At 45.2% G+C, this 27,990-nt stretch overlaps 1 protein-coding gene across 15 annotated transcripts in view; it reads right to left on the bottom strand.

Moving 5' to 3' along the window:
- PLEKHA6 (pleckstrin homology domain containing A6) overlaps positions 1 to 27,990 on the bottom strand; it is a 265,991-nt gene that overhangs the window by 71,341 nt on the left and 166,660 nt on the right. For 4 of the 15 annotated variants that reach the window (XM_053246370.1, XM_053246369.1, XM_053246371.1 and 1 more), the window contains 5 exons: positions 8,792 to 8,872; positions 8,044 to 8,161; positions 6,608 to 6,712; positions 5,459 to 5,531; positions 3,076 to 3,176 (listed from right to left, as the gene is read on the bottom strand). In XM_053246370.1, coding sequence (XP_053102345.1) covers positions 3,076 to 3,176; positions 5,459 to 5,531; positions 6,608 to 6,712; positions 8,044 to 8,148 — 384 coding nt within the window. In that variant the 5' untranslated portion in view covers positions 8,149 to 8,161; positions 8,792 to 8,872. Of the gene's footprint in view, positions 1 to 3,075; positions 3,177 to 5,458; positions 5,532 to 6,607; positions 6,713 to 8,043; positions 8,162 to 8,791; positions 8,873 to 27,876; positions 27,917 to 27,990 lie in introns of those variants that run through there. The other 11 variants (XM_053246367.1, XM_053246364.1, XM_053246365.1 and 8 more) reach the window with 8 other exon arrangements.

Raw genomic sequence — 27,990 nt, 5'->3', positions numbered from 1 at the left:
GAGATTTCTGGACTACGGGTTGTTTTTTTTTAAAAAATGCATGCTTTCCAAGGCCAGCATTTCCCACTCCATGAGGAAGCTAGCAAAGACTAGCAGAGAGATACCAGCCTTTCTTCACTGCTGCCCAGCAATAACCTGCCACATTATTCCTCTTTGCATGATATATACAACGCTCAGTATAAGCGGCTGTCGCTCAGTGGTGGAGCGTCTGCTTTGCATGCCGAAGACCCCCAGCATATCCAAGAAGGGCTGTCTGAAGCCCTGGATAGCTGCTGCCCGTCACTGCAGACCATGCCAAGCTGGATGGACCAATGGTCTGACTCAGTATAAGGCAGGGTCCTATGGAAAACAGGCCCACACGCGTTCGTTCTTCAATTTTTTGAAGCTCCCCCCACCACTCTACACCAAGGCTCCCTACTGCGCAGGGACCTCCTTTTTCTGTCCTTTTGTCTGACCAAATAGTGACAACCATTGTCAGGTCAGGATTTGATCAAGAGGAACAACAACTAGTCCCATCGCTCTGGCCGCAGCATGGTTTGTACACAGCCTTCTGCAGCAAATACGTCAGTTAACAAGACATGCTTTCCCTCAGAGGCCTAGGCTCAGAAACAGCCTCAGAGTCCCTACAGCAAGCTTAAGGGACTGTAGTCAAGCATCCAGAAATAATGCACTTTAGCTGCCACAGCCACACTCTTCCCTTTTGGCCAGCCCTCCCTTTTCAGCAAGTCTTCAATGCCATTATTCAGAGGGTGTGAATAGCTCTCCCAGGCAGCTCTGTAGGGACCCCATAGAAGTACACAAGGAAACAGAAAGAGAGCAGTCGCGGCTCACTTCCCTGTCTAAAGGCCACTGTGGATCTGCCTCCCAGCATCACACAAGACTTTGGTGACAGATCAGATGCAGTGCCCTCAAATCCCTGGGCACTTCCAGACATGCTCCTTGTAGCGCCATCCAGAGGTTGCGTTTCCAATTTGAGTTGGAAGTCGAATTGCATCATACTAGTGTGTTTTTCTGTGCATTTTTAGCACTGTCCCCAAAGCCTGTTGCCTATGTAAAAAGATGGGACAGTAGCACTAAAAACAGTCTACACAATACAGGCTGACAACACATGGACAATGACGTTGTGAGAAGCCCCTGTAAAGAGTGAGTGAACAAGACATGACAGTCCTGAACTAAAGACCCCATCTGGAAGTGCCCCATGGTAGCTTATGCTACAATAAACTGGTTAGTCTTTATGGTGCCACAAAACTCTTTGTTGTTTTATGACAGTTTCCAGGGAGAGGTAAGAAATGGGTGGTGGTCTCTCCTATGTATCCCTGAATTTGTGTTAGGAAGAACTTCAGAACTATGTCAGACTTGAAGCTGTTTTACTATTTCCTGGAGGAATGCTTTAAGACCAATCACCTCCCCTCCTTACACCCCACCCCTCCTCTATCATACATCCAAGAGTTCAATGCACCACAGCCCTGTCAGGTAGGTCAGTATTGTTCTCTCCTTATGGCCGAGAGGGTTGAGGCTGAAAGAACAGTGGCTTGCCTAAGGCTGCCTGGGGAGTTCATGGCAGAGGTGAGATCTGAACATGGTATCTGCAGATTCACAGCTCAGTCTCTTACCAACTTTGCTGCAGGGGAGAATTATTAGCAATTTATAACAGTGCTGGAACTAAAATGCTCAAGTGGCTGACAACATTTGGGGATAACATAGCCATTACCAAAAGTGGAGGAAAGGTCTTTCTATATGAGTTCCTACTAGAGAAGGAACATTAATTGTTGATTAGTTTACGGTGGTTGGTGTTCTTAAATCACAAGGATAACAACAATAATGGAATCTCAGTTGCCTTCTCTGCATTTCGTGATAATGGCCATATGGAATCCCTTGCCTATCCCTGTCCAAGCTTGATTATTCCAGTTGCTTGGGGCTCAGCCTGGAGCTGTGTTGACTGTGCTAACCTTTAGCAAATCCAAGCAGCCAGGCTTTGAATTAGGTGTTTATGGAAGCCTCTAGGAGTCTGCACTGTGGACATGTTGGACTGCTGGCTTTATGTTGCAGCCTGGATGTGTCTGTTTCTTGTTACCTATCCACTGCAACCCCTGTTTCCCATATTTTCCTGGTAGTTTGTAAAACTACCAGAATCTTAAAGCTTTTCCTGAGCTGTACGACTTCATCTGTGAAAACTCTTTCATGACTTCCTCCACATAGAAAACCGGTGCAACAGTGAGAAGGCTAGGCTCAGCTATTCACCCTGACATGCCAGCTTCCTATGCTCAGAGAGAACTCATCAGTCAGGAACATATACCTCCACCTGTTGCCTGAAGTGGTATTATCCAGGGGGGAAATATTATTGCTTGATCCTGCGGATCAAGCTGGCCCTTAGAATTTTGCTTCCCTGCATCCTGGATTGCTGCCCATCCGAATCTTGGAAACCCGTCTATCTGGAATCTGTCCCTGAAATGTGGTCCATTCATAACTAATCATGCTTCCCACCCCCCAGCCCCTCCACCCGCCATTCTATCCTGGTTGGAGTCCATCTGTTAGTCCATTCAAAAAGTCCCCAAAACTCTGGACCAATGTTGTATGAACTAGTGAATTTTTGCGGACATGGGGGTTTTCCTGTCAAGAAAGGACAGGAGCCATGCCAAGAAAAAGCTGGCAACTGAAACCAGAGCTGTTCTTTGTATATTGCTTAGATAGTGACTCAGACATTTCCTTTCTAAGGTTAAAGAGGCTCACTTATGTAGGAGTGGAGAAAAATCCTGAAATAGAACATTTACAAATGAAGGAACCCAGGCTTCCTTTTGCCTAATATTGGCCTAAATGCTTACTTTAGACCTCCAGGATGGTCTTATGCCTTGGCACTCAGAGCACTTTGTGGTCTCCAGACACCTGCCCACTTCTATGACCAAATTCACAGGAAGCGAAGAGCATAAGCAGCAGCACAGTGCTATCACTGATCCTACCACATCACTAGAGCAGAGTAGCTTCCAATATTCAGCCATGCCTCTACTTGCACTTCCCCAGAACTCAGCTACTGGCTCAGATGGAACACCTCAGTGAGCACTTTAGCCATTTACTGACCTTAAAGGTGTATTTCCTGCTGATGTTATCTGATGGCTGGACAGCTGCAACCCGAAAGCTGAGAAGTGGGATGCTGCCCAAAATGCTGTCCTCTTTCTCATCTGCAAGAAGGAAGGTGGAAGAATTAAACATGCAAGGGCATGCTCTCAAGGAACACTCTAGAGATGTTGCGGTGGAGAATCTCACACAGACGAGCCTCTTTCATCCCCATCACAGAGCAAGAAACCGCCAAGGAGCACCTATCGCTGGAGTCTTGAGAGCAACAATTTCCCAGCAAGGTAGAAATGCTGTGCCTACCTGTGGAAGATGGCTCCCCTCCCTGACGCATCTGTGCCTGCCTCTGTCTCAGACTGGCAAACACTCTCACACACATATCGGTTACATTTACAGCTCACAATACTGTCTAGTTAATTATTCATGCCCACCTTCTAGACACACTGCTAGAGAGGAGGCCCAGACAGCAGGTCTCTCAGAACCCAAAAGGTTGTGACTGGGCAGCCATTCTCTCTCTCTCTCTCTCTCTCTCTCTCTCTCTCTCTCTCTCTCTCTCTCTCTCTCTCTCTCTCTCTCTCTCACACACACACACACACACACACACACACACACACACACACACACACGTAATGTTGCGGCCAAGTCTGGCATCAGGGATGCATCCATAGAAAAGAAGTCAGATTTGTACTGGCTGGCTGATGTGAAGTGGACTAAAGTTCTGAATTCTTGTGCCTTCTTTTCAGGCACCTGAAGATTGAAATATGTCACATGCCTGTGATTGGAAGCTACCATCTTATACGGGTTTCCTTCACATGTCGGGTAAACACTTTTTGTACCATAATCACCAGCTCATCTCATGAAACTTGGGCCTGAAGGATTAGTGTTAATCCTTGACATTAGCAAACAGGATTCTCAGGGGAGTGTGTGTGTGTGTGTGTGTGTGTGTGTGTGTTGGAGAGTGAGAGTGTAAGAGAGTGCACATTTGTACACTCATGTCAATGAGCCTATTCAGTGGGATTGTTGGAGAAAACATAAAAGATTCAACACTTCTGTGGCTGAAAAATAAGGGAACAGCTGTACCAAGTCTGGCCATCAGAGACATCATGTCATGTGCCATGCATATTTCCTTGTACAGTTTATAATGGCAAGGATTGCCTTCGATATTTTAGAAATTTAGAGAGGAAGGATGGTGGATGGTTACTAGCATCCAAACCTAAGTCACTGTTATGTTTTCTGGCTCTTATTTTTCCTTCTCTTTGAACCCAGTGTTGCAAAATGCCATATTGATGCCCAGTGATATCAAAGCTTGTGTGCCCGGTGTAAGAAACTCTCAGTGCATTATAAAATGGAGACAACTATCATAAAGGATCAATTTTAAGCATCACCCAGTGACTGTCACCTATTTGTCCACAGACACCTCTTAAAAGGCTCAGTAGAAATAATCAGCTCCCAGATCCCATAGAAAATTATCTCTATCTGTTTGCTGAATTTTGTTTTATGCTGAGGTTGTCTGAACAACAGCTGGAAATAGGCAGTCTGCAGAACGGTCACAAGAGAAAAGACACAGAACGATGGTCGTACATGTGGATGGGAGGAAGACGAATCCTCCCAAATGCTGGAGATGACCAATCGGGATGATTGTGCAGCTGTCTCTGAAACATCTGAATATGTCACTCCAGGAAGTGTTTCTGTTGTGGTGGAAGTGCTATTTACCAGCATTCAAACCATTAGTCCAACTTGCTGGTAAGCTTCATTTTCAGGTCCAGCAAGCATAGCTTTTGTAGTGATCGTGTTTGTGTTACAGGACCTTCTTGTTGGTTTCCATGACATTACTATGAAGTATGTCACAAGTGCTTTTCGTGTCTATCCATTTTAGAACTCCAAGACAACCTTAAGCCTTGTCACTCAGACCTTTCTATGGTCTCTGCCCACCTTTAATGATAAAATTCACAGGAAGCTAAGAGCACCAGCACTCACTGTGAACATCTTGCCATTCTACATATTTTTCTACGTTCTCTCTTTTTGAATTTGCTTACCATCTTCACTGCATGAGGACCTTCCTACTTATTTTTTTAATAGGACTTCTTTCCCTGACAGCAGTTCTATTTCCCAACAGCAAGTCTAGCTGTGCCTCCTTCTGTTCTATGTGGATGAAGATATTGCTTGAGAGGCTTGTGGCAGAAAAAAGCTATGAGAATGAATCTTGACTCCCATGCAAAAGGCCCAGAAATAGACAAGACATGAAGATGAACACACTTGACAAGATTAAAGGTATACATGCTGCATTTCACAAGAACCAAGGTATACATTCCTGGCTTTGATTTTCAACTTTTTGGCATCTAAAATTTCTCTTTGCATAGCGTTTTCAGATGCTGGTTCTGCCACATACCTTTGTAGTAGAATAGGCAGCGATCCACTAGCACAAACCAGCGCTTGTTCCATTGTTTCACCCCAGAGCTGGCCTGCAGAGAGACAATGAAAGAAAATAAATGTTACAATATGCACAACATTATGAACCATATAGAATCATAAAAGTTCTAACAGCTTCTCATGAAGAAATGATGAAGCCTTCTCTGATGAAGCCTTTCTGCGAAACAGCTATTATCCCGGGCCGGCTGTCGTTTGGCCATTCTCCTGGCACTACTCGGCTCCTATTGTCCGCTGTTATCAGCCACCTCAGCGCATGTTGTCCGTTCCGTTTGAAAGTCTGCATCAACAGCTGAGCTTCAGGCATTCATCATGATATCTTCCTGAGCACATCGGTCCCTTCCTCTGGATTTGAGCATTCACCATTTGCTCTGCATGTACTTTTTATATTTCCATATTCAAAGACATTTTGGACTCCATTTGGACATCTGCACATATGGTTTTGCGTATTTTGTTATTGCATTTTGTAACTTTATATGGCCTTATGTTTATCCATGTTCACATGTGTGTTAACGATGTGGCTGTCTGCTATAATGTTTGTTGTTAGCTGGTTTTTCATTTTTTCATAATATATTTATATATTATTCCTTACTGCATTTATTATTTCTTTTGTCCATGTGTTTCTTGCCATTGTTTTTGCTTCTCATGAAGAAATAGCATGGGTGGTACAGAACCCAGCAGAAGCAATGGAATTCTTTATGGGACCTTCAGGGAGGATATGATAGAAAACAATGCAGAGGACCCTGGAAGTCCCATGGAGAGCCAGACTAAGTGCCAGGTGGTTTGGCAGTGGCCAGTTCTTTCGGGTATATGTTTGCATGATATGTTAGACAAAATGCCACATGGGTTCCAGGCACCATCTGGCCTGTGCCAAATGGAGTGGATATAAAATAGCTCAGGGTTAGGATCTTACATGGCGAGACCTTGCTAGGGAAAAGGCAGTTATTAAATACCCAGCAGCTCACTCCATAATGTCACAAGGAAATGGCTTTATCCTGCACTTCCTTGTCTATCCTGAAATATACAGACTGGATTGTGATCTTGGAAGGAAAGAGGGGGTGGGAAATGGCATCATATTATGGAACATGACAGGGACAAATGGGAGTTTTACCTGCTTGAAGAGCCAGCCACTCTTGGTCACCGCAGCATTGGGGTTCCTCTTCATGGAATTGGAGCGCTTACCAAAAGCAATCCCCTTCCTGGAAGAGCGTGAGGCCTTCAGGAAATGAAAGATAGAGCTTTTGGGAGACAAGCTACTGCACCTGCCTCCCAAAACAAACAGCAGCTTATGGAGTACACAGATTTCCTTTCACAAATCTCTTTTAAAAAAACAGCCAATTACAGAAGGGATGGTACAAATCAAATAAGTCTTGGGCACAATGCTGAGAAGTGTTGGATGGATGATTGTTCACTAAGCACATAAAGGAAGGTTGCACCATCACAGGGTGTTCACTTGGCTTGGCCATTAGAAAACCTTATCCCTGTATTGTTTTTGCTATTGCATTTAAACCATCTTCCCCACCCTACTGGGACATAATCTCTCTTACACGGAGGAAAATTCCTTTGCTTTTGTAATTATTATTGTTAGCTACAATCTGTTATTTTTGTCCTGCATCTTACAGAGTTTCAAAATGAGAGGTCAGTACCACTATTACAGATGGAGAAACTTGAAGTCTTAACACAGGCCGGTACAACATAAGGCCTGGGGGCCAGATCTGGCCTGCAGGGACTTTTTTTTGCTGGCTCCCAGGAAGGAATATCCTGTAGCAACAACAAGCTCCATGAAGAGCTCTTGGTCTGTCCTGCTGATGAGTAGCCGTGGTTCAATGCAGTAGGCCACTTGAGTGATTTCCCCCACCCCTGGGCCAGAGCTGACTGATGCCAGAGTGGACTGACCTCATCCCTCTTTTCCTTTCCCCTGATTTCAACCCTCTGCTCCCTCACTTTCATTAATATGCTTTTAAAATTTTTTGAATGTAGTAATTAATGTGCTGAAAATTGATCTTGGCCCCCCACACCAGTTCATGGTTGGTTTGGGCCCACTGGGCCGTTCGAGAAGCAGCCTTGCCTTAACATCTTGGGCAACATTTCATCGCAACTTTGCCTCAGAGAAGAGGAGAATCAAACAGTGATGAGAACAACTAGTTTGGGGAGCCTAGGAATGGCAAAAAATGTTATTAGGGTAGTGAGGATTTTGCTACCTATGAAATACTTACAGAGGCAAGGTAATTAATGTTGCTAGTTTATTTACTTTATTAATGAAGCAAATCTGTCCATAAAGTTCTTAAGACCAAGAGACTCTGGCAACTTTTCCCCCCATTGCCTATGATAGTCAAGCCCCTTAATCAATCATTTGTCCTTGATTCAAGCTACAGGACCATAGCTTTGACTGTATCATCTGACACTTTGCTGTAAAGTTCCCATCTGGTGGATGGGGAAGCAAAAGAGGAAGCAGGAAATATTGGGGGGGAAGCACCCGCTACCCCTTGGAGTTCATGCCTGGAATCAAGACCTCTGTGAGTGGCCCTACTGCTATATTATACATACCCTGCCATTTGGTCGTTCCTGAGGCACCTCTGAAACCATAGTATGGTTGGATGATTCACCACTAGTAACTGCTGCCGGCCGCTTGTTGCCTGCTTTGCTTGACATGTCCAAGGCAGAGCTGAGATGGAGAGACAAGGTGGGAAGCATATTAGAGATCATGAGGCACTATTCTGTTCCAACACTTTTACCTCTTAAATATAATATTATGATCAATCTTTAAAATATTTCTGCAAGCCACTCTGATTATTTTGGATAGGGTGGGGATACAGGAGTGTAGCAAGGTTGGAGTGGGCCCAGAGACAAGATTTTAAAATGGCTCCCCCACTCACTGAAGCTCAGCTCAGGTTTTGTAAATTGTGGACAATGCAAGTCATTTAATGGTACTAGAGATAGACATGCTGTTCTGGTAGCTCCAGATCTCAACACTCACATCAGTTTTGGAGGATGAATACAACTGAAGGAAGCCCGGGCGGGTGCATGGCTGGGGGAGTCAGTCATGTGACTTGACTCTGGGGGGGCCCTCAAGGCAGTGGACCCCCAGACAACTGTCTCCCCTTGCCCTATTATAGTTACGCCCCTGGCGGGATACAAATGCCTCTAAAAAAATTGTTTTGTGTGGGGTTGTGTGTGTGTGTGTGTGTGTGTTGTGCACTGCCCATTTGCTCTCAGTTAACCCATTTAACCCTTCTGTGTCATTCACAAACTGCCACCCTATGGTCCTAATGACTGAGCACTAAAGCTAACTTACTTTTGCAAGTCAAATTGACTGTTCTCTTCTGGAATCTGGCCAGTCACTGGGTGAAGAAAAGTGTTCCGTCTTTCATTATGGCTAGGAAAACAAACAGAGAGATTGGGCATGCATTAATTAGATGGCTCAGGCTGAAGTATACTTTGCTCATTGGCTGAGCATTCATGAAATGCCACAGAGGCAGCTATTAAAGCTCGCTCAAACAATTAGTTTTTCAGAATAATCACCCAGAACATGTATTTGGTGGCAGTGAATATTTATGTCAGTGTCGGCGAAGACCATGAACTCTGCTACGCTCCATCTTTCCAAGCATCTGCAATTTGAAAGCTTTGAATGATCAGTTATTAGTTGTTTAATGGGAGAGCACTTCGCCACCGCATCATGAGTGTGCACATGGCCCTTTAAAAGAAAAAGACAGAGCCACCATATATTGAATCAGACCAACTGTCCACTTTTCCTGGCAGAGACTCTTCAGGATCTCAAAGAGTCTACTGGAGACCCTTTTAGTGGAAAAGGCTGCAGATTAAACCTCCAACCTTTTACATAAAAAGCATGCACTCCATTACTGAACTTTGGGTCTTTCCCGGAGCAAGAGCAAGAGCAAGAGCAAGAGCAAGAGCAAGAGCAAGAGCAAGAGCAAGAGCAAGAGCAAGAGCAAGAGCAAGAGCAAGAGCAAGAGCAAGAGCAAGAGCAAGGCAACTCACGAATCTAAACAGAATCTCCTTCAAATTAATCCACCTCCCCTTATTAAACATATGAACCTGCTTTATGCTGAATGTGTACTAGTCCAGTGCTATTTACTTGGAATGACAGTGGCACCCAAGGTCCAATGGCTCCCAATGGATTCCAGTGGCACCCAAGTTCTGTTCAACTGGAATTGCCTGGGACTGAATCTGGGGCCTTCTGCATGCAAAAAAAAAAAAAAAAAAAATGTGTTATACCACTGGACCACAGTCCCCCACCCCACCCCACCCCACCCATGTTTGCTTTGATGGATATATATTTCTCCTCCCTAGCACTGAAACACGACTCCCCTTATAAAGGGGAAGGGGAGAGCAGGCTTTTCTGTGGTAGCAAACTTCACACAAATACATATCATATTTGACATATTATTGCTTCAGGGTTGGAAGTAGCAATAATATTATAGATTGTTTTCCAAAAAGAAAGTTCTTAAAGCAGTTTACATTTTTAAAAAAAAATATATAAGATGGTTCCAAAAAGGCTCAAAATCTAAAAAGAAACACAAAGGACAGATCAGCACCAGCCACTGGAGGGGTGCTTTGCTGGGGTTGGATAGGGATGTTAGCATGAAACTTGCTTCTATGGCTAAACAAAGAGAGAGGAAAAAGTAGTGCAAGTCCTTTAATTTAGTGATGCTGGCTAAGTCCTCCAGATCCCAGCTTGGAAACAATCTTACAAGCTCATTAAAACCCAACTCAAAGGAGAGGCAAACTTGACAAGCCCCTAATTTCTTCTATGGCTTGAATTAAAGTCTGAGCTAGAGAATAAGTGCAGGCTTTCCCTAAAGGTAATGTGTGCTGTCAAGTCGATGTTGACTCCTGGTGACCATTACCACCTATTTAATGCAATAGAGTCATGGAGGTCCATTAAATTAATTAGGGAGAAATTCAGACACCGCAGGGGCAAAATCTGATAGTGGAGAGGGAAAGCCCACTTCCTGTGAAGGACTGGTGGGGATTCGCTCCCCCCACCTTGGTTTTTTCCCTTGCAGCGTCTTAAATTCTCCCCATTCAATGTAAAGGAACTCCTTGGCTCTATTACATTGGAAAGAAGTGAGTTCTTCTTTGAAGAGCTGGCCCTGGGAAAACTAAGGGGGAGGAACAAAAGCCAACCCCCCGGGGAACCTTCCTATCCCAGGTTCCCTTTCATGGTTCTATTTTTCCCTCCCAATTTTTCCAGGGGCAGCTCTTCAAATGAGCCCTGAGCAAAGCTTTTAGATTGTGAGCCCTTTGGGGACAGGGATCCATCTTATCTATCTATCTATCTATCTATCTATCTATCTATCTATCTATCTATCTATCTATCATTCCTCTGTGTAAACCTCCCTGAGCCATTTTTGGAAGGGCGGTATAGAAATCAATCAATCAATCAATCAATCAATCAATCAAATCAATCAATCAATCAAAGCAGCAGAAACATTTTGCCATATTTAAGCTGGAAGATGGGGGGCGGGCAGGGGAGCCAACTACAATGAGGAATCCATGTTGTAAGCAGGTTTATTTTGTTTGTTTATTTAACATATCTGCATTCCACCCACTTCCGAAGTCTCTAGGCAGTTTACAGCAAAACAAAAAACAAAAACAAAACCCCCCAGAAATTTTAACAATTAAAACATATTAAAAGATCAAATTAAAATACCCATAAAAGGTTCCCCATAGGGGGCTAGTTTTTGCCCCCACCTCCAGTTTTCCAGGGGGCAACTCTTCTAAAATGTTTCCTGGTTCAGAACTGAAGATATTTCTCTACTACTTTGCCAGAAGGCTGGCAAAGTAGTAGAGCCTTGGGTTGACTCACATAAATTACGAATTATGATATGATATGATATGATATGATATGATATGATATGATATGATATGATAGTACACTGCCTAAACTTCTGTCTCTGGGCAGTTTACAACAACATAAGAAAACTAAAACAGAAATTAAAACCTTAAAATAATTTAAAACCACAAGTCTATCTAAAAAGCTTGAGTGAATAAATGTGTCTTTGGAGACTTTTTAAAAGCTGCCAGAGATAGGGAGGTTCTTATTTCAGCAGGGAGAGCATTCTAGAGTCTCGGGGCAGCAACAGAGAAGACCCACCAGACTGTGTAGCCACCAGAAAAGCCGGTGGCAACTGCAGACAATTTTCTCTGGATAATCTCAATGGACAATGGGGCTCATCGTGAAGAAGACATTATCTTAAATACCCTGGGCCTAAGCTGTTTAGGGCTTTATAGGTTATAACCAGCACCAGAAACTTATTGGGAGCCAGTGTAGTTCTTATAGGAATAATATTGTCTCTTCGAGATGACTCAGAGACGAAGATGAAGCCGACAACAAATATTTATACACCGCTTTTCAACCAAAGTTACCAAAGTGGTTTACATATAAACAAACAAACAAACAAACAAACAAACAAATAAATAAAATGGCTCCCTGTCCCCAAAGGGCTCACAATCTAAAAAAGAAACATAAGATAGACACCAGTAACCACTGTGCAGGGGATGGATAGGGCCACTTGCTCTCCCCCTGCTAAATAAAGAGAATCGCCACTTTTTAAGAGGCCTTTTTGCTCAGTTAGCAGGGGACTGCTCAGGTCGGTCTGCTCAGTTAGCAGACAAACCTGGCTGTCACATTCTGTACCAACTGCCATTTCTGGACTACATACAAAGGCAGCCTCATATAGAGCACATTGCAGTAGTCAAGTCTGGAGATTACTAGCGTTTACTTTGTACCACTGTTCTGAGGTTGTTTATCTCAAGAAATGGACACAGCTCGCATATCAGCCAAAGTTGATAGAAAGCAGCTCTAGCCACCACCTCAACCTGGATCACCATGGATAGGTTTGGATCCAGAAGTGCCCAGACTGTGTACCTCTTCCTTCTGGGGAAGTGTGACCCCATCAAGAACTGGCAGACCAAATTGTCTCCTGGGTTCCAAGCCCGCAAATAAGTACCTCCATCTTATTTGGATTCAGTCTCAGTTTGTTATCCCTCGTCCAGCCTATCACTGCCTCCAGGCAGACATTTAGGGAGTTTATGCCTTCTCTTGATTATGCTGACCTGGAGAAATAGATTTGGGTGTCATCAGCATACTGATAACACCCTGCACCAAATCTCCTGCTGATCTCTCCCAGCGGTTTGGAGACAGGCCTATAGTTTCTTAACTCTGAGGCATCCAATGCAGACGAGTTCTAATGATTGCCTCCTTAAGACAGGAAGGCATCCTGCCCTCCCTCAGAGAAGCATTAATAGCATCTGCCAGACCCTCTACAACAACCCCCCGCCAGATGGTATAAGCCATGTTGGACAGGGGTATAGAGAACAGGTGGTGGGCCACATCACTCCAAGAAGCTTGTCCACATCATCAGGAGTTACAAACTGATTTAGCCTAACCACTTAGCCTAACCAGTTGCCGGACACCTCCACATCAGACACTGCAGTAATTGTGGGGTTTAAGTCGGCCCGAATACGAGATATTTTATCCACAAGGAAATCATTAAAAATGTCACAGTGGGTAAGTGATGGTTCCAAATTCTGATTCAAAGGAGGAGGGGCAAGTACTAGTCCTCTCACAACTCTAAACAACTCTGCTGGAAGTGAGCTTATGGTTGCAATACGGGCAGAAAAGAATCACTTCTTTGCTGCATGCATTGCCTGAGCATAGGTCTTCAAATGCACTCTATGTTATCTGTTGGATTCGCAGAGGCGTAACTTTAGGGGGGGCAGGGGGGGCACGTGCCCCGGGCGCCATCTTTTCTGGTCACATGGGGGGCGCCACCATGACAAAATTTTTTATTTATTTATTTTTTTAAAATTTGTTAATACAAATGTTTCCTGCTCAGTGCAGCAGCGCTGCAGCAGTCAAGGGAGCACGTCAGCGCCCCCTCCCCCATGAGCGGTCCCTTCTGCGCCGCCCGCGCCCCCCCCCACATTGCTTTGCTGGCGCCTGGCGACCAGTCAGTGGCCTCGCTTGGCGGCGGCGGCGGGCGCTTGTGAGGAAAAACCTAAGTATAATGTAGTATGTGGGGGGGGGCGCGGGGGCGCCATTTCAGTGCTTGCCCCGGGCACCATTTTCCCTAGTTACGCCTCTGTGGATTCGAGTTGACTCTTTCTCCACTTGTGCTCTAGTTTTCTACCTTGCTGCTTTAGCTCTCGTAGTTCTTCCATATACTAAGGAGCCAATTATGAAGTAGGTCGGAGAGGACTATTAGGAGTGATCATGTCTACTGCTATGGTGAATTTGCTGTTCCAATTCTCCACCAGAGCATCAACAGGATCATCAGCAGAGCCAACACATAGTCATCATGGCCGCTAGGAACTCCTGAACCACCCCAAATAAATCGGTCTTGAAGTGAACATTATTATTTATTATTTTTACATTTATATCCCGCTCTTCCTCCAAGGAGCCCAGAGCGGTGTACTATATACTTGAGTTTCTCTTTCACAACAACCCTGTGAAGTAGGTTAGGCTGAGAGAGAAGTGACTGACCCAGAGTCACCCAGCTAGTTTCATGGCTGAATGGGGATTTGAACTCGGGTCTACCCGGTCCTAGTCCAGCACTCTAACTACTACACCACGCTGGCTCCCATCATCATAACCCTGGGAGACTCCAACGCCAAGCCTGAGACCAAGTCAGTCAGCTCAGTTAGGGACTGTGTTGGGTAGCAGGATGATCGGTACACCAACAAAAGTCCCAGTCTATCTCTAGTCCCTAAACTTAAGTACACACATAGGAACATAGGAAACTGCCATATACTGAGTCAGAACGTTAGTCTATCTTGCTCAGTGTTGACTTCACAGACTGGCAGCGGCTTCTCCAAGGTTGCAGGCAGGAATCTCTCTCAGCCCTATTTTGGAGATGCCAGGGAAGGAACTTGGAACCTAGATGCTCTTCCCAGAGCAGCTCCATCCCCTGAAGGGAATATCTTGCAGTGCTCACACATCAAGTCTCCCATTCAGATGCAACCAGGGCAGACCCTGCTTAGCTATGGGGACAAGTCATGCTTGCTACCACAAGACCAGCTCACACATTTGATATAGTCAGACACTTTGACAGGAATCCTGTTAAGGGAGACATGATTCTTATACACCACAGCCACTCCACCTCCCCACCCATGTCCTCTCACCTGCTCCTCAACAGAGTAGCCTGGAGGGAGAAGCTAGGACCAAACTGGGCCACCAGCATCCCCCAGCCAAGTCTCTGTGATACATACCCCTTCATCCATAATCAGATCATAGATTATTACTGATTTATTCTGGGCTGGCCTGACATTACAAAGGTTATACTGGTTATTTCTCTTTTGGGGGGAAAATAATTCAGTTCATTTCCAAGTATATTTGAAGTGAGTATGGGGAAACTCACTCCTCTCCACTTTAATGCAGCACTTTAAACTACCACCTATAGTTTGTCAGAAACACAGAGATTTTAAGACACTTCTCATAACTCTTTTGCAAAGCATGGCAAGATTTTTATCTATTTCACACATAAAGGTTGTTCTTACAATCTCTTCCCTGGGCGGTGGGGAGGGTGGGCAGGGAGGAAGGCTTCTCCCTGCCTCCCTGCAGACAATCAGAGGCTTCTGAAACCTCCACCGCTTGTGTACCCATACGTGTATGAGAAGGCAAGTGGCAGAGCGCCAGTGGCAGAGCTAGAAGACAAGCTGGGTCTTCCATGGGTCCAGAAGGCAGTGTGTGCGCAGTGGAGCAGTTGCTCTTAGTATAGCAGCTGTCCCGCCCTGCACGGTCGTTCCTTCCAGCCAGCTCACTGCCTAAAATAGGGTGGGCCCTATCCACCCCCAGCACAGTACCTCCAGTGACTGTTGCTGGTGTCTGTCTTGTTTCTTTTTAGATTGTGAGCCCTTTGGGGACAGGGATCCATCTTACTTATTTGTTGTTTCTCTGTGTAAACCGCCCTGAGCTATTTTTGGAAGGCCGGTATAGAAATTGAATAAAATAAAATAAAATAAAATAAAATAATAAATTGGCCGAGGGCTGCTCTGGAGCCCTGCCACCAGCGGCAAACGTCCACCCAATCACCTACTAGGGTAGAATGAACCATCAGTTCATTCTCCCTTGGTAAAGAGCCAGATAGCAAAGTCAGGCTCTGATGGTCTGGAGCAGCCAGGTCTGGAGAGTAGGAATGTGCATGGAACCGGCAGGGGCCAGTTCGAAGGTGGGGGTGGGACAACTTTAAAGGTGGGGGAGGGTGCACTTACCCCTCCCTCCACTCCCCCCCCCCATTGGGATCTTTGAGGTATGCGGCAGCAGACCTCCCTGTTGCCCCATCCCCTCCTTGGCCAGAAGTGCTGGGCATGCATGCGCACATTGTGCTCACTTGTGTGTGCATGTCATGCTCGCTTTTGCGTGCGCCCGGCATGCACATGAGCGAGCACAGCATGCGCATGTGCACACAGCACTTCCTTCCAAGGAGGGGATGAGGCAGCAGGGAGGTATGCTGCCGCCCCGATGGGGTCTTTACAAATGGAGCACCAGTGGGGGGAAAGCAGATAAGCTTTAACAGATAAGTCATCACAGCAGCTACCCGTCTTAAGCCTGTGCATTCTCTGCCTCCGTGGAGTTTTCTCCAATTTCAAATAGATCTGGCATGACCTGATAAAAGAGCATCTACGTTGATGGAGATAATGAAAAGGGAAGTGTTGGGATTTATGTGTATATACATTGTCTTTGTTCTTGCCCCTGATGTATTGTATGTATATCTGTGAATAAGCTTATGGTAGAGTTCAGAATGTTATTTTTCTGTTAGGATGGTCTTTCACTCAGAGAAGGACTGTTTATAATTTGGTAATAGTTAAGTAATAAATCTTAGTAACTTTGTTCAATAAACTTAACAAGCCTCAGTTTCCGCTCTGTTATGCTCTGCTACAGGAAGCTATATACATAGTAATACATCAATGAAGGACTTATGCAGGCACCAGGAAACAAACTATTAATTCAGCAACCTTTGGATTTTGCTCTCCCAATCAGATCAAAACTTGCTCACAGTTGCAGCTTTGTCACACACACACACACACACACACACACACACACACACACACACACACACGGAAGTCCTCATAAATATCAGCTATGATTCTCTTGGAGACATCACTAGTCCACACATGGAGGCCAAAAGTATATCAGTGTTGAGTGAATACAGTATTAGTACCGAGCTTTTAATATACATGCATCAATGCAGCTTCAGGAACTATACAGCCTATTTTTGACAGCTGCTGAATGGCTGTAATGGCCACATTTTGTTGGCAGCGATCTGGAAATCGCATTTCAGGAACTTCAACAAGTCTTGTGCCAATGAAACACTTGGGAGGGTTAGGACTAGGAGTGGGACTGTTAAGAACATTAACTTCAGTGGGATGTCACTGGGTTTGAGCAGAAGCTCCCATTATCCGCAGCTACAACGGCCATTGTGGCTGGGGATGAGCAGATTGTAGTCTGGGAGACCCAAGGATGGGAACCCCTGGTTTAGAGCACATGCAAAAGAAGACAGGAGCTACCAGAAAGCATGCAGAAATCATTTTATAGTTTCACGTATATCCCAGTGACCTCACAAGCAGGCAGCTGCAATGTTAACATTAACACCTTAGGGCTTCATGTTCTTAATTGCTCATTATAACCCATTCACAAGCAGGTGTGTTGTTGTTTTTAATGGCACCTCTGTGCCAGTTCTGAAAGCACCAACGGACTGCACTTTACAGCTCAAAAGACATTGGTGCAGAAGGTTGCTGCTTCACTGACCCCAAAGAAAAGAGCTACTACTGACTGAGTAAGAGAATTGTACCTTTTAGGAGCATATCATGCTAAAGATAGGATCCAATCTACCCATTATGCAGAATGAGGTGGAAGAATTCTACGAAGTACCACTTGAGATGGCCAAGGGGTCATAATTTTATAATACTGCCCCTCAAGGAAAACACTACGTCCATGCAGTCAATTTGTGCACCAGAGAAAGAAGGGTTTAACAGAGTACTTTTCCTGATATGCTAGTTCACTACATGCTGGGTGGTACCATTGGTAATAACTTTATGGAGGTACTTCCAGCCAACCCTCTACACTGCCCTCACTGGCTGCCACTATCCCCAGCACAGAGTGAACTAGCATATCAGGAAAAGTACGCTGTTAAACTCTTCCCTCTCTGCTGCGTGCACAAATTGACTGCATGGACATACCTGTAGTGTTTTCCTTGAGGGGGAATATTAAAAAAACGCCCCCCGCCGACCATCTCAAGTGGTACTCCCCAGAATTCTTCCACTTCATTCAGCATAATGTGGAGATTGGCTCCTATCTTTAGCATGTTATGCTCCTAACAGATATAATTCTCTTACTCAGTAATAGCAACCAGTGAGGGTGGCGTGGTGGTGGTGGGGCAGAGAGAGGTACCTTTTAAAAGTTATTACTGGTGGTACCACCGGCACCTGCAGGGTCCACATGGCATTCCACGCAGTAGCGGCTGCAGCTCTGGTACTCATCTGGCCTCCACACAGGCGCAGAGGCCAGGTGAGTGCCGGAACTATGGCAACTGCCACACAGTATGCCAGGTGGGGTGCTGGGAGGGGTGCCACTACTCGCGGTGGTTTGCAGGTGTCGGCGGTACCGCCGGTAATCATTTTTTAAGGGTAGGTACCTCTTGCTGCAGCCCCAACACCACCCTCACCAGCTGCCACTGGCTGGGAATTTTTTTACATGAGCCAGAATTCTGCCACCTCATTCTGCATAAGATGTACAACAGTTCTAACCTGAAACAATAAGGATCAACAACAGAACCTCCCACACAAGCTCTTGGTAATTGTATAAATGCTATTGCAGCATATGGGCTAAAACAGAAAATATTAAATTACAAAAGCCAAAATAAATCAAGGCAGCAGTGTTCTATGATATGCTTTTCCGGACTTGGATTTTAATTAGAACAAATGTTATTATCTCAGCCTGCTGGGCTTTATTACTTCTGTGCCTGTTTATAAAGTGCAAGCTTTCATCCCCCACCCCCACCAAGGGAGGGTAAGTAAAGCTCTCCCTTTATGTGTTTTCTTCAATCTCTGCAGCTGTTTTTGCCCCGTCGTGAATTTATGTGCACATGGTGAACCTGTTGTGTCAACTGCACAAGTAAAATTCACCAGTTTGCTTGTTAGGATATGATGAGAATTCAACTCAATTTGTTGAATGAATGAAGAAAACTTCTGACTCACATGTTGCTGAGTGAATCGGCCCAGCTTAAAGATACAAACCACCAGGGGTTTACCTCACAAAAACCCTATTCACTTGTTATATGCGGCAGCCATATGAGTGTACACAAGTACAGCTCCGTACCCAGGTACAGTTATTCACATGTTATGTTGAATGCAGGTATAGCAGTACACTTTGTATCTGTACCAGCATTTGAGGGGCCTGTACCCAGTTCACTTTTAAAATGAATGCATGCACCAGCATTCACACAAAAGCATCCACAAGTATACAGAGATCTGTGCACTCATGCCACATACTAGGCTCATTCACATGATCCCCATCCGGGTAGGAGGAGCACTCACCAGGGCATAAGAGCTGTGAGCACTCCCAATCGGCAGTCATGTAAACCCAAACAACAAGGTGGGAGGAGGGGAGAGTGACTGTGAGGGAGGTGGTAGATAAGTAGGATGGGGACCCCCTACCCAGATTCTCTCCCCAGCATTTTACCGAGAGTGGACGAAAAGCCATTCTATCCAGCTCTGTCCTCCCACACAATCACTCTTCCCTCCACCTACCTTGTTGTTTGGGTTCATACAACCAACCATCAGCAGTGTGCCCAGCGGTCATGGGCATGCTGGAAGACTCCAAGGAGGAGTTGGAGGTGGAGACAGAGCTGACAGCAGAGGAGGGTGGGCAAGGACCAGAAGTTGCAAAGGAGAGTGGGTCTGACGCACAGGGAGTCGAAGATGAGTTGGAGCCGGGTGAGGCAGCTCTTATGGAGGAGGCGCGACCAGTCTCAGCTGTGGAGAGGCGCTGCTCCAAGAGACAGCAACGAGCCGCATGCACAGAACAACAGGCAAAGCTGCTGACTCAGCAACTCTTAATTAACAGCACTGGGGGTCAGCCTATTTAAGATGCCTGTAACAGAGCTACCCTGCTGATAGCAACAACAGTTTCCTGCGAGCTAATTGGCTGTGTTTGTGTATTACCTTGACCGTGTTTGGACTCTGGACTGTGTTGACCTTGCCTGTGGATTTTGCTTTGCACTCTGTTGGATTTATTGGATTGACTCGGACTGGACCTGGTTTGGAGAATTTATTCCAGTTAGATTTTGCTGTTTTGCTTCTGCCTCCGTTACACTTCGTCTGGCTAGCCCGACAGATTTACGACACCAGCTCTCCAACCCTTGCCGGCCACTGCTCCTACCCAGATAAGGATTGTGTGAATGAGCCTCATGTTTGAATAGGGGTAAAGTCTTACTGAGATCACAGAACTGGAAATGACTAAAGGTAATCTAGTCCAATTTTTACCCAATAGTAGGGACAACGCTCAACCTATACTATCTATACTATTGTGCCACAAGCAGAGCAGGGTTGCCTACTCTTTCCCCATATATGATACCTGCCCCTTCCAGTGCTCTGACCCCCACTACTTTTAAAATCCATTCCTCCATCACTTGTCATAGCAAGCATGGCTTCAGTTTTGCACGCTGGAGTGACAGAAGGGTGGACTAAGTGACCCATGGAGCAAGAAGCAGGTGCAATATCTCTCAGTCTCTCCTCTGAGATGGTGTCTACTCATTAAATGGGAGCCCATCCATTTAAGAACTCAAATAAAAGTCCTAGAAGCATAAAAAACAGAATACACTGGAGAAAGATTCCTGCAAATCAAGAAGCTAGTCTAGTTAAGGAAGCGGAGCTGAACCACACCAGAAACCGCTGGGTTAATAATATACTGTAAGGCAATTTTCTTGCTGTGCTATAAACAAGTGGTGATATTGAACAACCAGGATGTAATATAACTCCAGGCTCACATCAAAACTGATGGCAGGTGGATTCAGAGCACTGATAATCAATTTCTTTACTAGGCTGCCAGCTTCTCTCTAATGAAGGAACTTGGGAGCTGCAACTCTAGGACTGCATTCGGACATAACGCCAAACCATAGGTAAACGTGCCAGAGGTTTGAGTATATGGTGTCTGAATGCATAAAACCATGGTTTCATCACCCAACTGCAGCTCCGTTTTCACTCCCAAACCTGAATCTGAACCTTCAGTTTGTAGTGAGTTTCACTGCTGAAACCTGAGGTTAGAAGGCGGCATTGTATCATCCAAATTCTGCCACTGCTGTAACCTGGGTTTTGTGCTCTAGCTCCTCTCAAAACCACAGAGAGGGCGGCACAGAGCAGCCCAGAAAAGGGTCAGTTCTTACTAGCTGCATTTCTCACTGGCCACCTCTTGGAGCTGGTGCCTGCCCTCCACTGTCTCTGTACTCCTCCTGCCGGTGCTTGGCAGCAGAGATACCACGTCCCTACATTCATTCATTTAAAGGGAAGGAACCACATTGGAGAAAGCTCACTTCCCCCTGAGTCTTATGGGCCCCCCTTGTCCATCCACAATAAAAGGATGGGATGACAAGTCGGGGACAGCAAGAGAGGTCTCAGCAATTCAGGACTGCAGTGATCTGTGCACAAACACATGAAGTCCCGGTAACACAAGAAACTGAACAACTAGGTTGTTTTCCAACAAAGGACACATATGCTAGGCTGATGGGGGAGTGATACCATGGCGCTAATCAGAAATACCAATGTGCCAACCCAGTGTACACTAGGGTTCCCCATCAATGCTACATCAGGAATACACCTTTGGAAACCCTAGCCGTGGCAACCATCCTGTGGTCCAGGCAATTAAAGAGATAACATGTTGCCCCACAAATCTGGTGGCTGTCTCTGTCCATTGCACCTACTCATCAACAGTGGGACGTGTGCTGGGAGGTGGTGGGAGACTATCAAGTCAGGCTTTCTGTGGCACTTCTCCTGTGCTGAAATATGAAAGGCAAGGGTACCAAAGGGTTTGATGAGCAAAGTCTGACTTGCCCTGAGGAAGGGGTGGTTAGTTTATTGCACACTAGGCACCAAGAGAGATTGAGGACTGGATTTTGTGAGCAACCTGCACACCTTGGCACATTGGATCTTAGAATTACCATAGAAAACATTTTGACAGCTTCCATCAGGGAAGGAGACGTGGCACACGCAAGGAACCCTTTCATTCACAACACACCTGATCTAGCATGGCTGCTCAGCAAAGCATCCTTTTAAAGGTGTTGCATGTGTGGTCTGGTTGGGCAGCAGGAAGACATTGGTTGCCTTGCATCCCTGAACATTGTCTGTATTTTTAAAGTTCCCAGGGACAGTACTGCTCCCTCCAACTGTTTAGAGTGATATCTGCAAATCTGTAGGTAGATAGATAGATAGATAGATAGATAGATAGATAGATAGATAGATAGATAGATAGATATCCAGCCTCCCCCCGCCCCCCGCAGTTTGGCGGTATCCCAGACTGTTGTGGTATTATGCATTTCGACAAAGGAATATATACCAGGAATGAGATAACCCTAAGTTTGAGTTAAAAGAAACCCCTTGGTTTTTTTCAATGATCTTGTTCTATTTTTTGTACCAGTGTGTAGGGGAAGTGGGGCCCAGCCCCTACTCCTGGGGTGAAAGCATGGAGTCTCAGCCATACCTCATGAGCGGAGCTGTCCAAGGAACAAAGGGATCAGGCTCAAAGGTTCTGTGTGATGCCAGAACATGTAATAGATGCTTATTCCCTTCTCCCAAGGATCGCTCTCTCATGAGACTGCCTGGCCATGGACACACTAATGCAGACCGGAGGGCTAGTTTCACGCAAGCCCCGGAGAAGGGTCCCTCAGCAATTCCTTTCCCAGTCCTACCATGGACCAAGAGTGCAAGTGCTCCCTCTGACAGTCTGGTTCCCCCCCTAAGATTTATCCAGGGACACCAGAAGCAATATACCCAATTCAAAACAATACAAAGAATCATTACCAAGCCCCTAGAGGCAAATTACCAGACTGGCCCCCAGCAAGGAGAATGAAGCAAATCCCAAGAATGCTGCAAAAGTAACTAAAAGTCCAAACCACTGTTGTCAACTTCCAAAAGGCGTAGATTTTAAGAGTCGTAGAAAACCAGGGATCAACCAAAATCAAAAGTGATACGATCAATCACATTATCTCTCACCTTCTCAATGGCAACTTTGGTTACATATGTAAACGCAAAGTCAATGGAAAACTGAGTGATTTCAGCAAAGCCACCAAAGCACCTGCAACCTACCAAATTGCTTTGCTTCATATCTCACACTTCTTGGAGCAACAGAAAGGGTCGTCTTGTGCTAAGTGAGCACTGATGTTTATGAGTATACACCTTGAGTGTGGGTGGGAGAAGCAAGCAATGAGACAGCAGCAGCTCTTGTCCTTAAATCAGTATCAGTTCCCCCGCAAAGTAAAGAACATACCTTTGGAGCCCCTAAAAGGCTCCTTGTTCCCAGCTGCAAAACTCAAGACTCCATCTGATTATAGCAAAAAAAAACCCTGCAAGATCAGTTAATTCTTTGGAAGTAGCAGAAGAGTGGCTTTGAGGGGAAGCATTCGTCAAAGTGGGTGAGGACAAAGACCAATGCAACGAAGGGGATAGTGCTGACTTTGACAAATTCTGGACTGAGACTGTGAATAGTGGCCTGGAGCAGATTAAAGCACCTGTTGAGTAACAAGCTGTAACTAGCTCACCTCAGTCGAGGCAAATGATAACATCTAATGTAGGGAATGATGGCAAGACTATGAACAGCATGATGTAACAAGAGCAGGAATAGCATGAGACAAAAAGTACAGGGGATTCTGCTACTCATACAATGACTCTAATAGAAGAAACAGGAGAGAACCCATGCAGGGTGTGGTGGGTGGGAGGAAGGTAAGAAGGAGAAAGTCCTTTCCATGCCTTCTCCTGCCCACTCTAATCCTACTGTTCCTTCCCCTTCTCCTCCTTTGCTGTCTCCTGCTTCTCTTCTTACCTCAGCCTCCTACTTTCTCCTGCCTCTCATACTCCCCTCTTCCCCAGTTTATCTCCCCCCACAAAGCCTCTCCCCCTCACACACACACTACTCCTGTTGCCTCCACCTCCCTGCCTATCAATTCTCTCCCCGCTATACCTTACTTCCTCTGGCACTGCAGGGAAGGAAAGTTAACGCAAAACATTGGCAACTGGAAGAGACTCTCTCCCACCTTGCTTGATAGTCCCACCCCAGTTTGCATCCTCAGTATCCACACAGAGACAATGAGGAGTATAAATAGAGAGGCAGCTTAACAAGGAGCCAGATTAAAACAATGCAAAGTGAGCATGGAACACATTGCCGTGGGATGGTATGAAAATTAATGGTATACACATTTGCTAACGGATTAGACCACTTTTGTCTAATGGTGATAGGAAGAGGATTCCTGAGCCATTTTTGGAAGGGCGGTATAGAAATCGAATTATTATTATTATTATTATTCCAGTGGATGATTATTCCACTGGCAAGATACTGAAAGGGTTATTATTATTATTCCAGTGGATAATTATTCCACTGGCAAGATACTGAAAGGGTTCAATCTCATCTGCAGTCTGGTGTCTCTAATAGTCAAAATGTATTAATGAATCTCTGGTGTGTTTGTTGTTGTTGTTGTTAGCCATGGTCCTCCCCAGTTTGGACTGGGGCCATAGCATGGATTGCTCCCCCAGAACTGCTATTAGCCACAAAGGGGAAAACACGGAGGCATAGGTACTTGTATATTTTCCTCTCTGTGGCTCATAATAGTTCCAGGGTGGAGACTAATTTTGATCATGGCTGAAGCAAGGGTAAAAGAGTGAAGCCCCCATCCCTGATCCAACCATTTCTGATTGAGGCCCCTGCAACAGCTTTTAGCAAAAACAAAAATAAAATCAGAGATGCAGTCGTGCATCTCCAGTGTCACATTTAGTTTGGCCCTAAGCTTCCGATTGACAAAACCCTGAGACTGAATGAGAGAATATGGATACTTATCACTTCACATTTGCAGAGATGCCTTTTAAGTAGGGCAGAGGAGAGCAGTTTCCATGTTTCAGATTAATGGCAGAGTCCTGGGACGTTGGAGATGCCTACTAGTGAGGTCTTCTCCATGGACCACCTCAGGAAGACACCACTGGGGAACCATCACCTGTACAAACTTCACAGATGACAAGCTAGAACAACTGGCAGCCACTGTTCTTGCTCCTTGCCCATTTCCCCACCAATTTCCTTGAATACCAGTGACCCTGCCCCAAAAATGTCCTCATCTCCTGGTGTCCTGTCTTAACCATCACACTAGTTCTCAAGCAGTATCCTGTATATCAGAAGCCTTATCAGCAGCAACTGAGTATGTGCCTCTCAAAACCAGACAGCTATCTTTTTGACTGGCTGATCTGCTATAGAAAGGTGGGGCCAAGGCCATTTACCTTCCTGCAGTATTTCAGTTCTCTATACACTTCTGACCAGTGCTGGAACAACATTCTTGTTGACCTTAAACTTGCTTCCAGCTCCAGTGGGTTCTGTCCAAGGTCCTGATGCCTGACTTGTTATCCTAGACTCCTCACTTATACTTTGTGCTCACTGCTGCTTCTTGTTGGCTGATCCCTAAGATCACCTATTATTTAAAGTACTCTCCAAATCCTTTCCAACATCTCTGTAGACCTCAGTCTTGAACAAGAGAGATACTTTAGGAGATCATATATCTTGACCTACACACTGGTTCTACACACAGTGTTATTGTACCTCCTTCCAAATCTGAAATGATGCCCCTGCACAATGTGGTACAATGTATTTAAAAACACAGTATGCCCAGCCTGTTTCAGAATATCACAAACTTCAGCAGCAAAAAGATCTTGTTCTACTTATTGTAGGAGTTCATTCAGAGCATATTGTATCAAAAAGCATCATTTTGAGGCTTTCCCTTCTGTTTTGATTTTCAGTCCCCTAAGTCCTGACCTTCCATTTTTCTGTCTCTGCACAACCACACTATCATGCAAAGATCTTAAACATGAAGGATGTTTTACCACCATTACAATAACAGTGAGGAATTCTTGGCAAAATTCAATATCATACTCATTTTGTGTGTTTTTGCCTTAAATTTATGTTCGAACTGAAGCATAGTCAAGCCTCATGGAGGACCATATCTCCTTTTTTTAACCCTGAGGAACTGAAGCCTAGGGAAAAATAAGCAGCTTTTCCACAAAGGCAGTCGGAGGCCTTCCATTATCCAGATCAGGCTAACTTATTCATTACATTTATTTCCCACTTTCTTCCATCATGGAGCTCAAAATGGTGTATGCAGAGTTCCCAGGTAGCCACCTATCCAAGCACTGCTCAGACATAGCGCTGCTTAACCCCTGCTAACTGGGCAAAGAGGCACCTTTTACCGTGGTGATTCTCTTTATTTAGCAGGGGGAGAGTAACTGGCCCTATCCACCCCCAGCACAGTACTTCCAGTGACTGTTGCTGGTGTGTGTCTTATGTTTCTTTTTAGAATGTGAGCCCTTTGGGGACAGGGAGCCATCTTATTTGTTATTTCTCTTTGTAAACCGCCCTGAGCCATTTTTGGAAGGGCGGTATAGAAATCGAATTATTATTATCATTATCATTATTATTATTATTATTATTATTATTATTATTAACTTCAGCAAGGTAGCTGGATCAAGCACAGACTATGCCCCCCTTACCAGTAATGTGACCCTCTCACTATAGCTTCCAATATCCTGTACCTAATAGAGTTAGGGTAAAGTGGTCCAAATGGGCCGCCCTTTTGCATGATGTCAACACACATACAGTCAACATCCTGCCACTGTATAGTTTCAGCAAAGCAACAAAGGTCTGAGCAAGAGAGTTCCTGTGACTAAGCCCTAGCTCCCAAACTATGTCAGAGTTTCAGCTGAAAGTATGAAATAGCATCAGTAGCATTTGTGAAATATCTCCCCTGAAAGATTAGCCAATACAGCCTACCATGTCAACTTTCACCCCCACCAAATCTTCAGTAGCTCACATCTCAAATGAAAGGGGACTCAACTCTATATCCAACATAATCAAACTTGAAATGTATTCAAACCAGGGAAACAAAGGTTTAGAAACAGACTTTTAAAACAGAATAAATTAGGGACAGTAGTGATTCTGCAGATGTATTTCAACAAAGAATGACAGCATCACCAAGGACTAGGTAAGGGTGACAATGAAACATTGGACAGGCAGGTAGTCATTTCCTAAAGGTGGAGTCAAGCCAGGGTGATGTGACTATTTCACACAGAAAGACTGGCTCAAACTTTTGATAGTGTTAGTGTTGCTACCCAGAAGAAGAATCAGACAGAGGATGAGCATTTATACCCATGGCATGAGCAATGCATGTATTCCACAAGAATACTGTTAGCACAGAAGCCCTTACTTAACCTCTAGTCTTCTTTCCTAATCACAACAATGCCCGAGTATCTGTATTTGCATCTGCTTACATTCATCACATGTTCTCTTTACTTCTACCATCCTGCCTCTCTTCGCTCAGCTGCCAAACTTTAGAGAGTTAAGGTCCTTTGGGCAGGGGCCTATCTTTGGTGTTATGCTATGAAGAGCTGGATATATTTATAAAACAACAACAATAACAATAGTAATGACTATCACATGCAACTAACATTCCTTGCGAGAGTATTATGCACACTTGAAACACGCTCCTGATTGCTATTATTTTGACAAGGAAAGCACTTCACATTAAAATACATTCAACCTGCATTTTGTTTCTAAACTGGGGCAAGATGGGGAGAGACCAAATCTGTTTGTTGAGCCTTACAAAGCCTTGAGGCAACTAACTTTCCTCCAGCTGCTGGAAGTGTTCTTCACAGACAGGTATTGCCTCTGGGACTCTTCTTAGCCCCTGCACTGCTTTGCTTGTAGCCTGTATTTGGGAGGATCAATTCAGCCAGAAGCAGGTTTCCCTTTATTCTCAGGCTCAGTTCTCCTCCTTCCAGCATCCTTTGTAGTTGTGTGTGGCTTCTGCAGCTCCCGCTGGCACTCATCCAAGTGCCTCCTTCTCCCCCATCCCAGCTTTCCGGGTTCAGCAAGAAGAGGGCAGCCAACTTCCCCAGAACCTCCTTAAATATTTCCTCACAAGCAGCTGCCTTGTCTGGTCCTGTTCCACAAACTCCTGAGTTAAGCATCTGCTACCCCAAGCACTGCAATGCAGCAGTCACCAAAATGAAGTTCTCTGAGCCGTTATTCAAAATATATGAGCCCCCAAAGCAGGCAGAGCAAGGCCGTGACCCACTGCCTCCCACTAGAGCTCGGCATCGTCACCTGGCAAAGCCTACCTGACTCGTCGGTCTGCTCGGAACTTTAGCATGATGGCAGGTCTCAGCTGCAGCCTCCACTTACAACCATGCCCCTGGGAGGTGGGTGAGAGGTAAGGACCCAGAACGCTGCCA

Source organism: Hemicordylus capensis, chromosome 4 (assembly GCF_027244095.1).
Source record: "Hemicordylus capensis ecotype Gifberg chromosome 4, rHemCap1.1.pri, whole genome shotgun sequence".
In the NCBI taxonomy this organism is placed as follows: domain Eukaryota; kingdom Metazoa; phylum Chordata; class Lepidosauria; order Squamata; family Cordylidae; genus Hemicordylus; species Hemicordylus capensis.
This window is presented reverse-complemented; position numbering and strand designations above follow the sequence as displayed.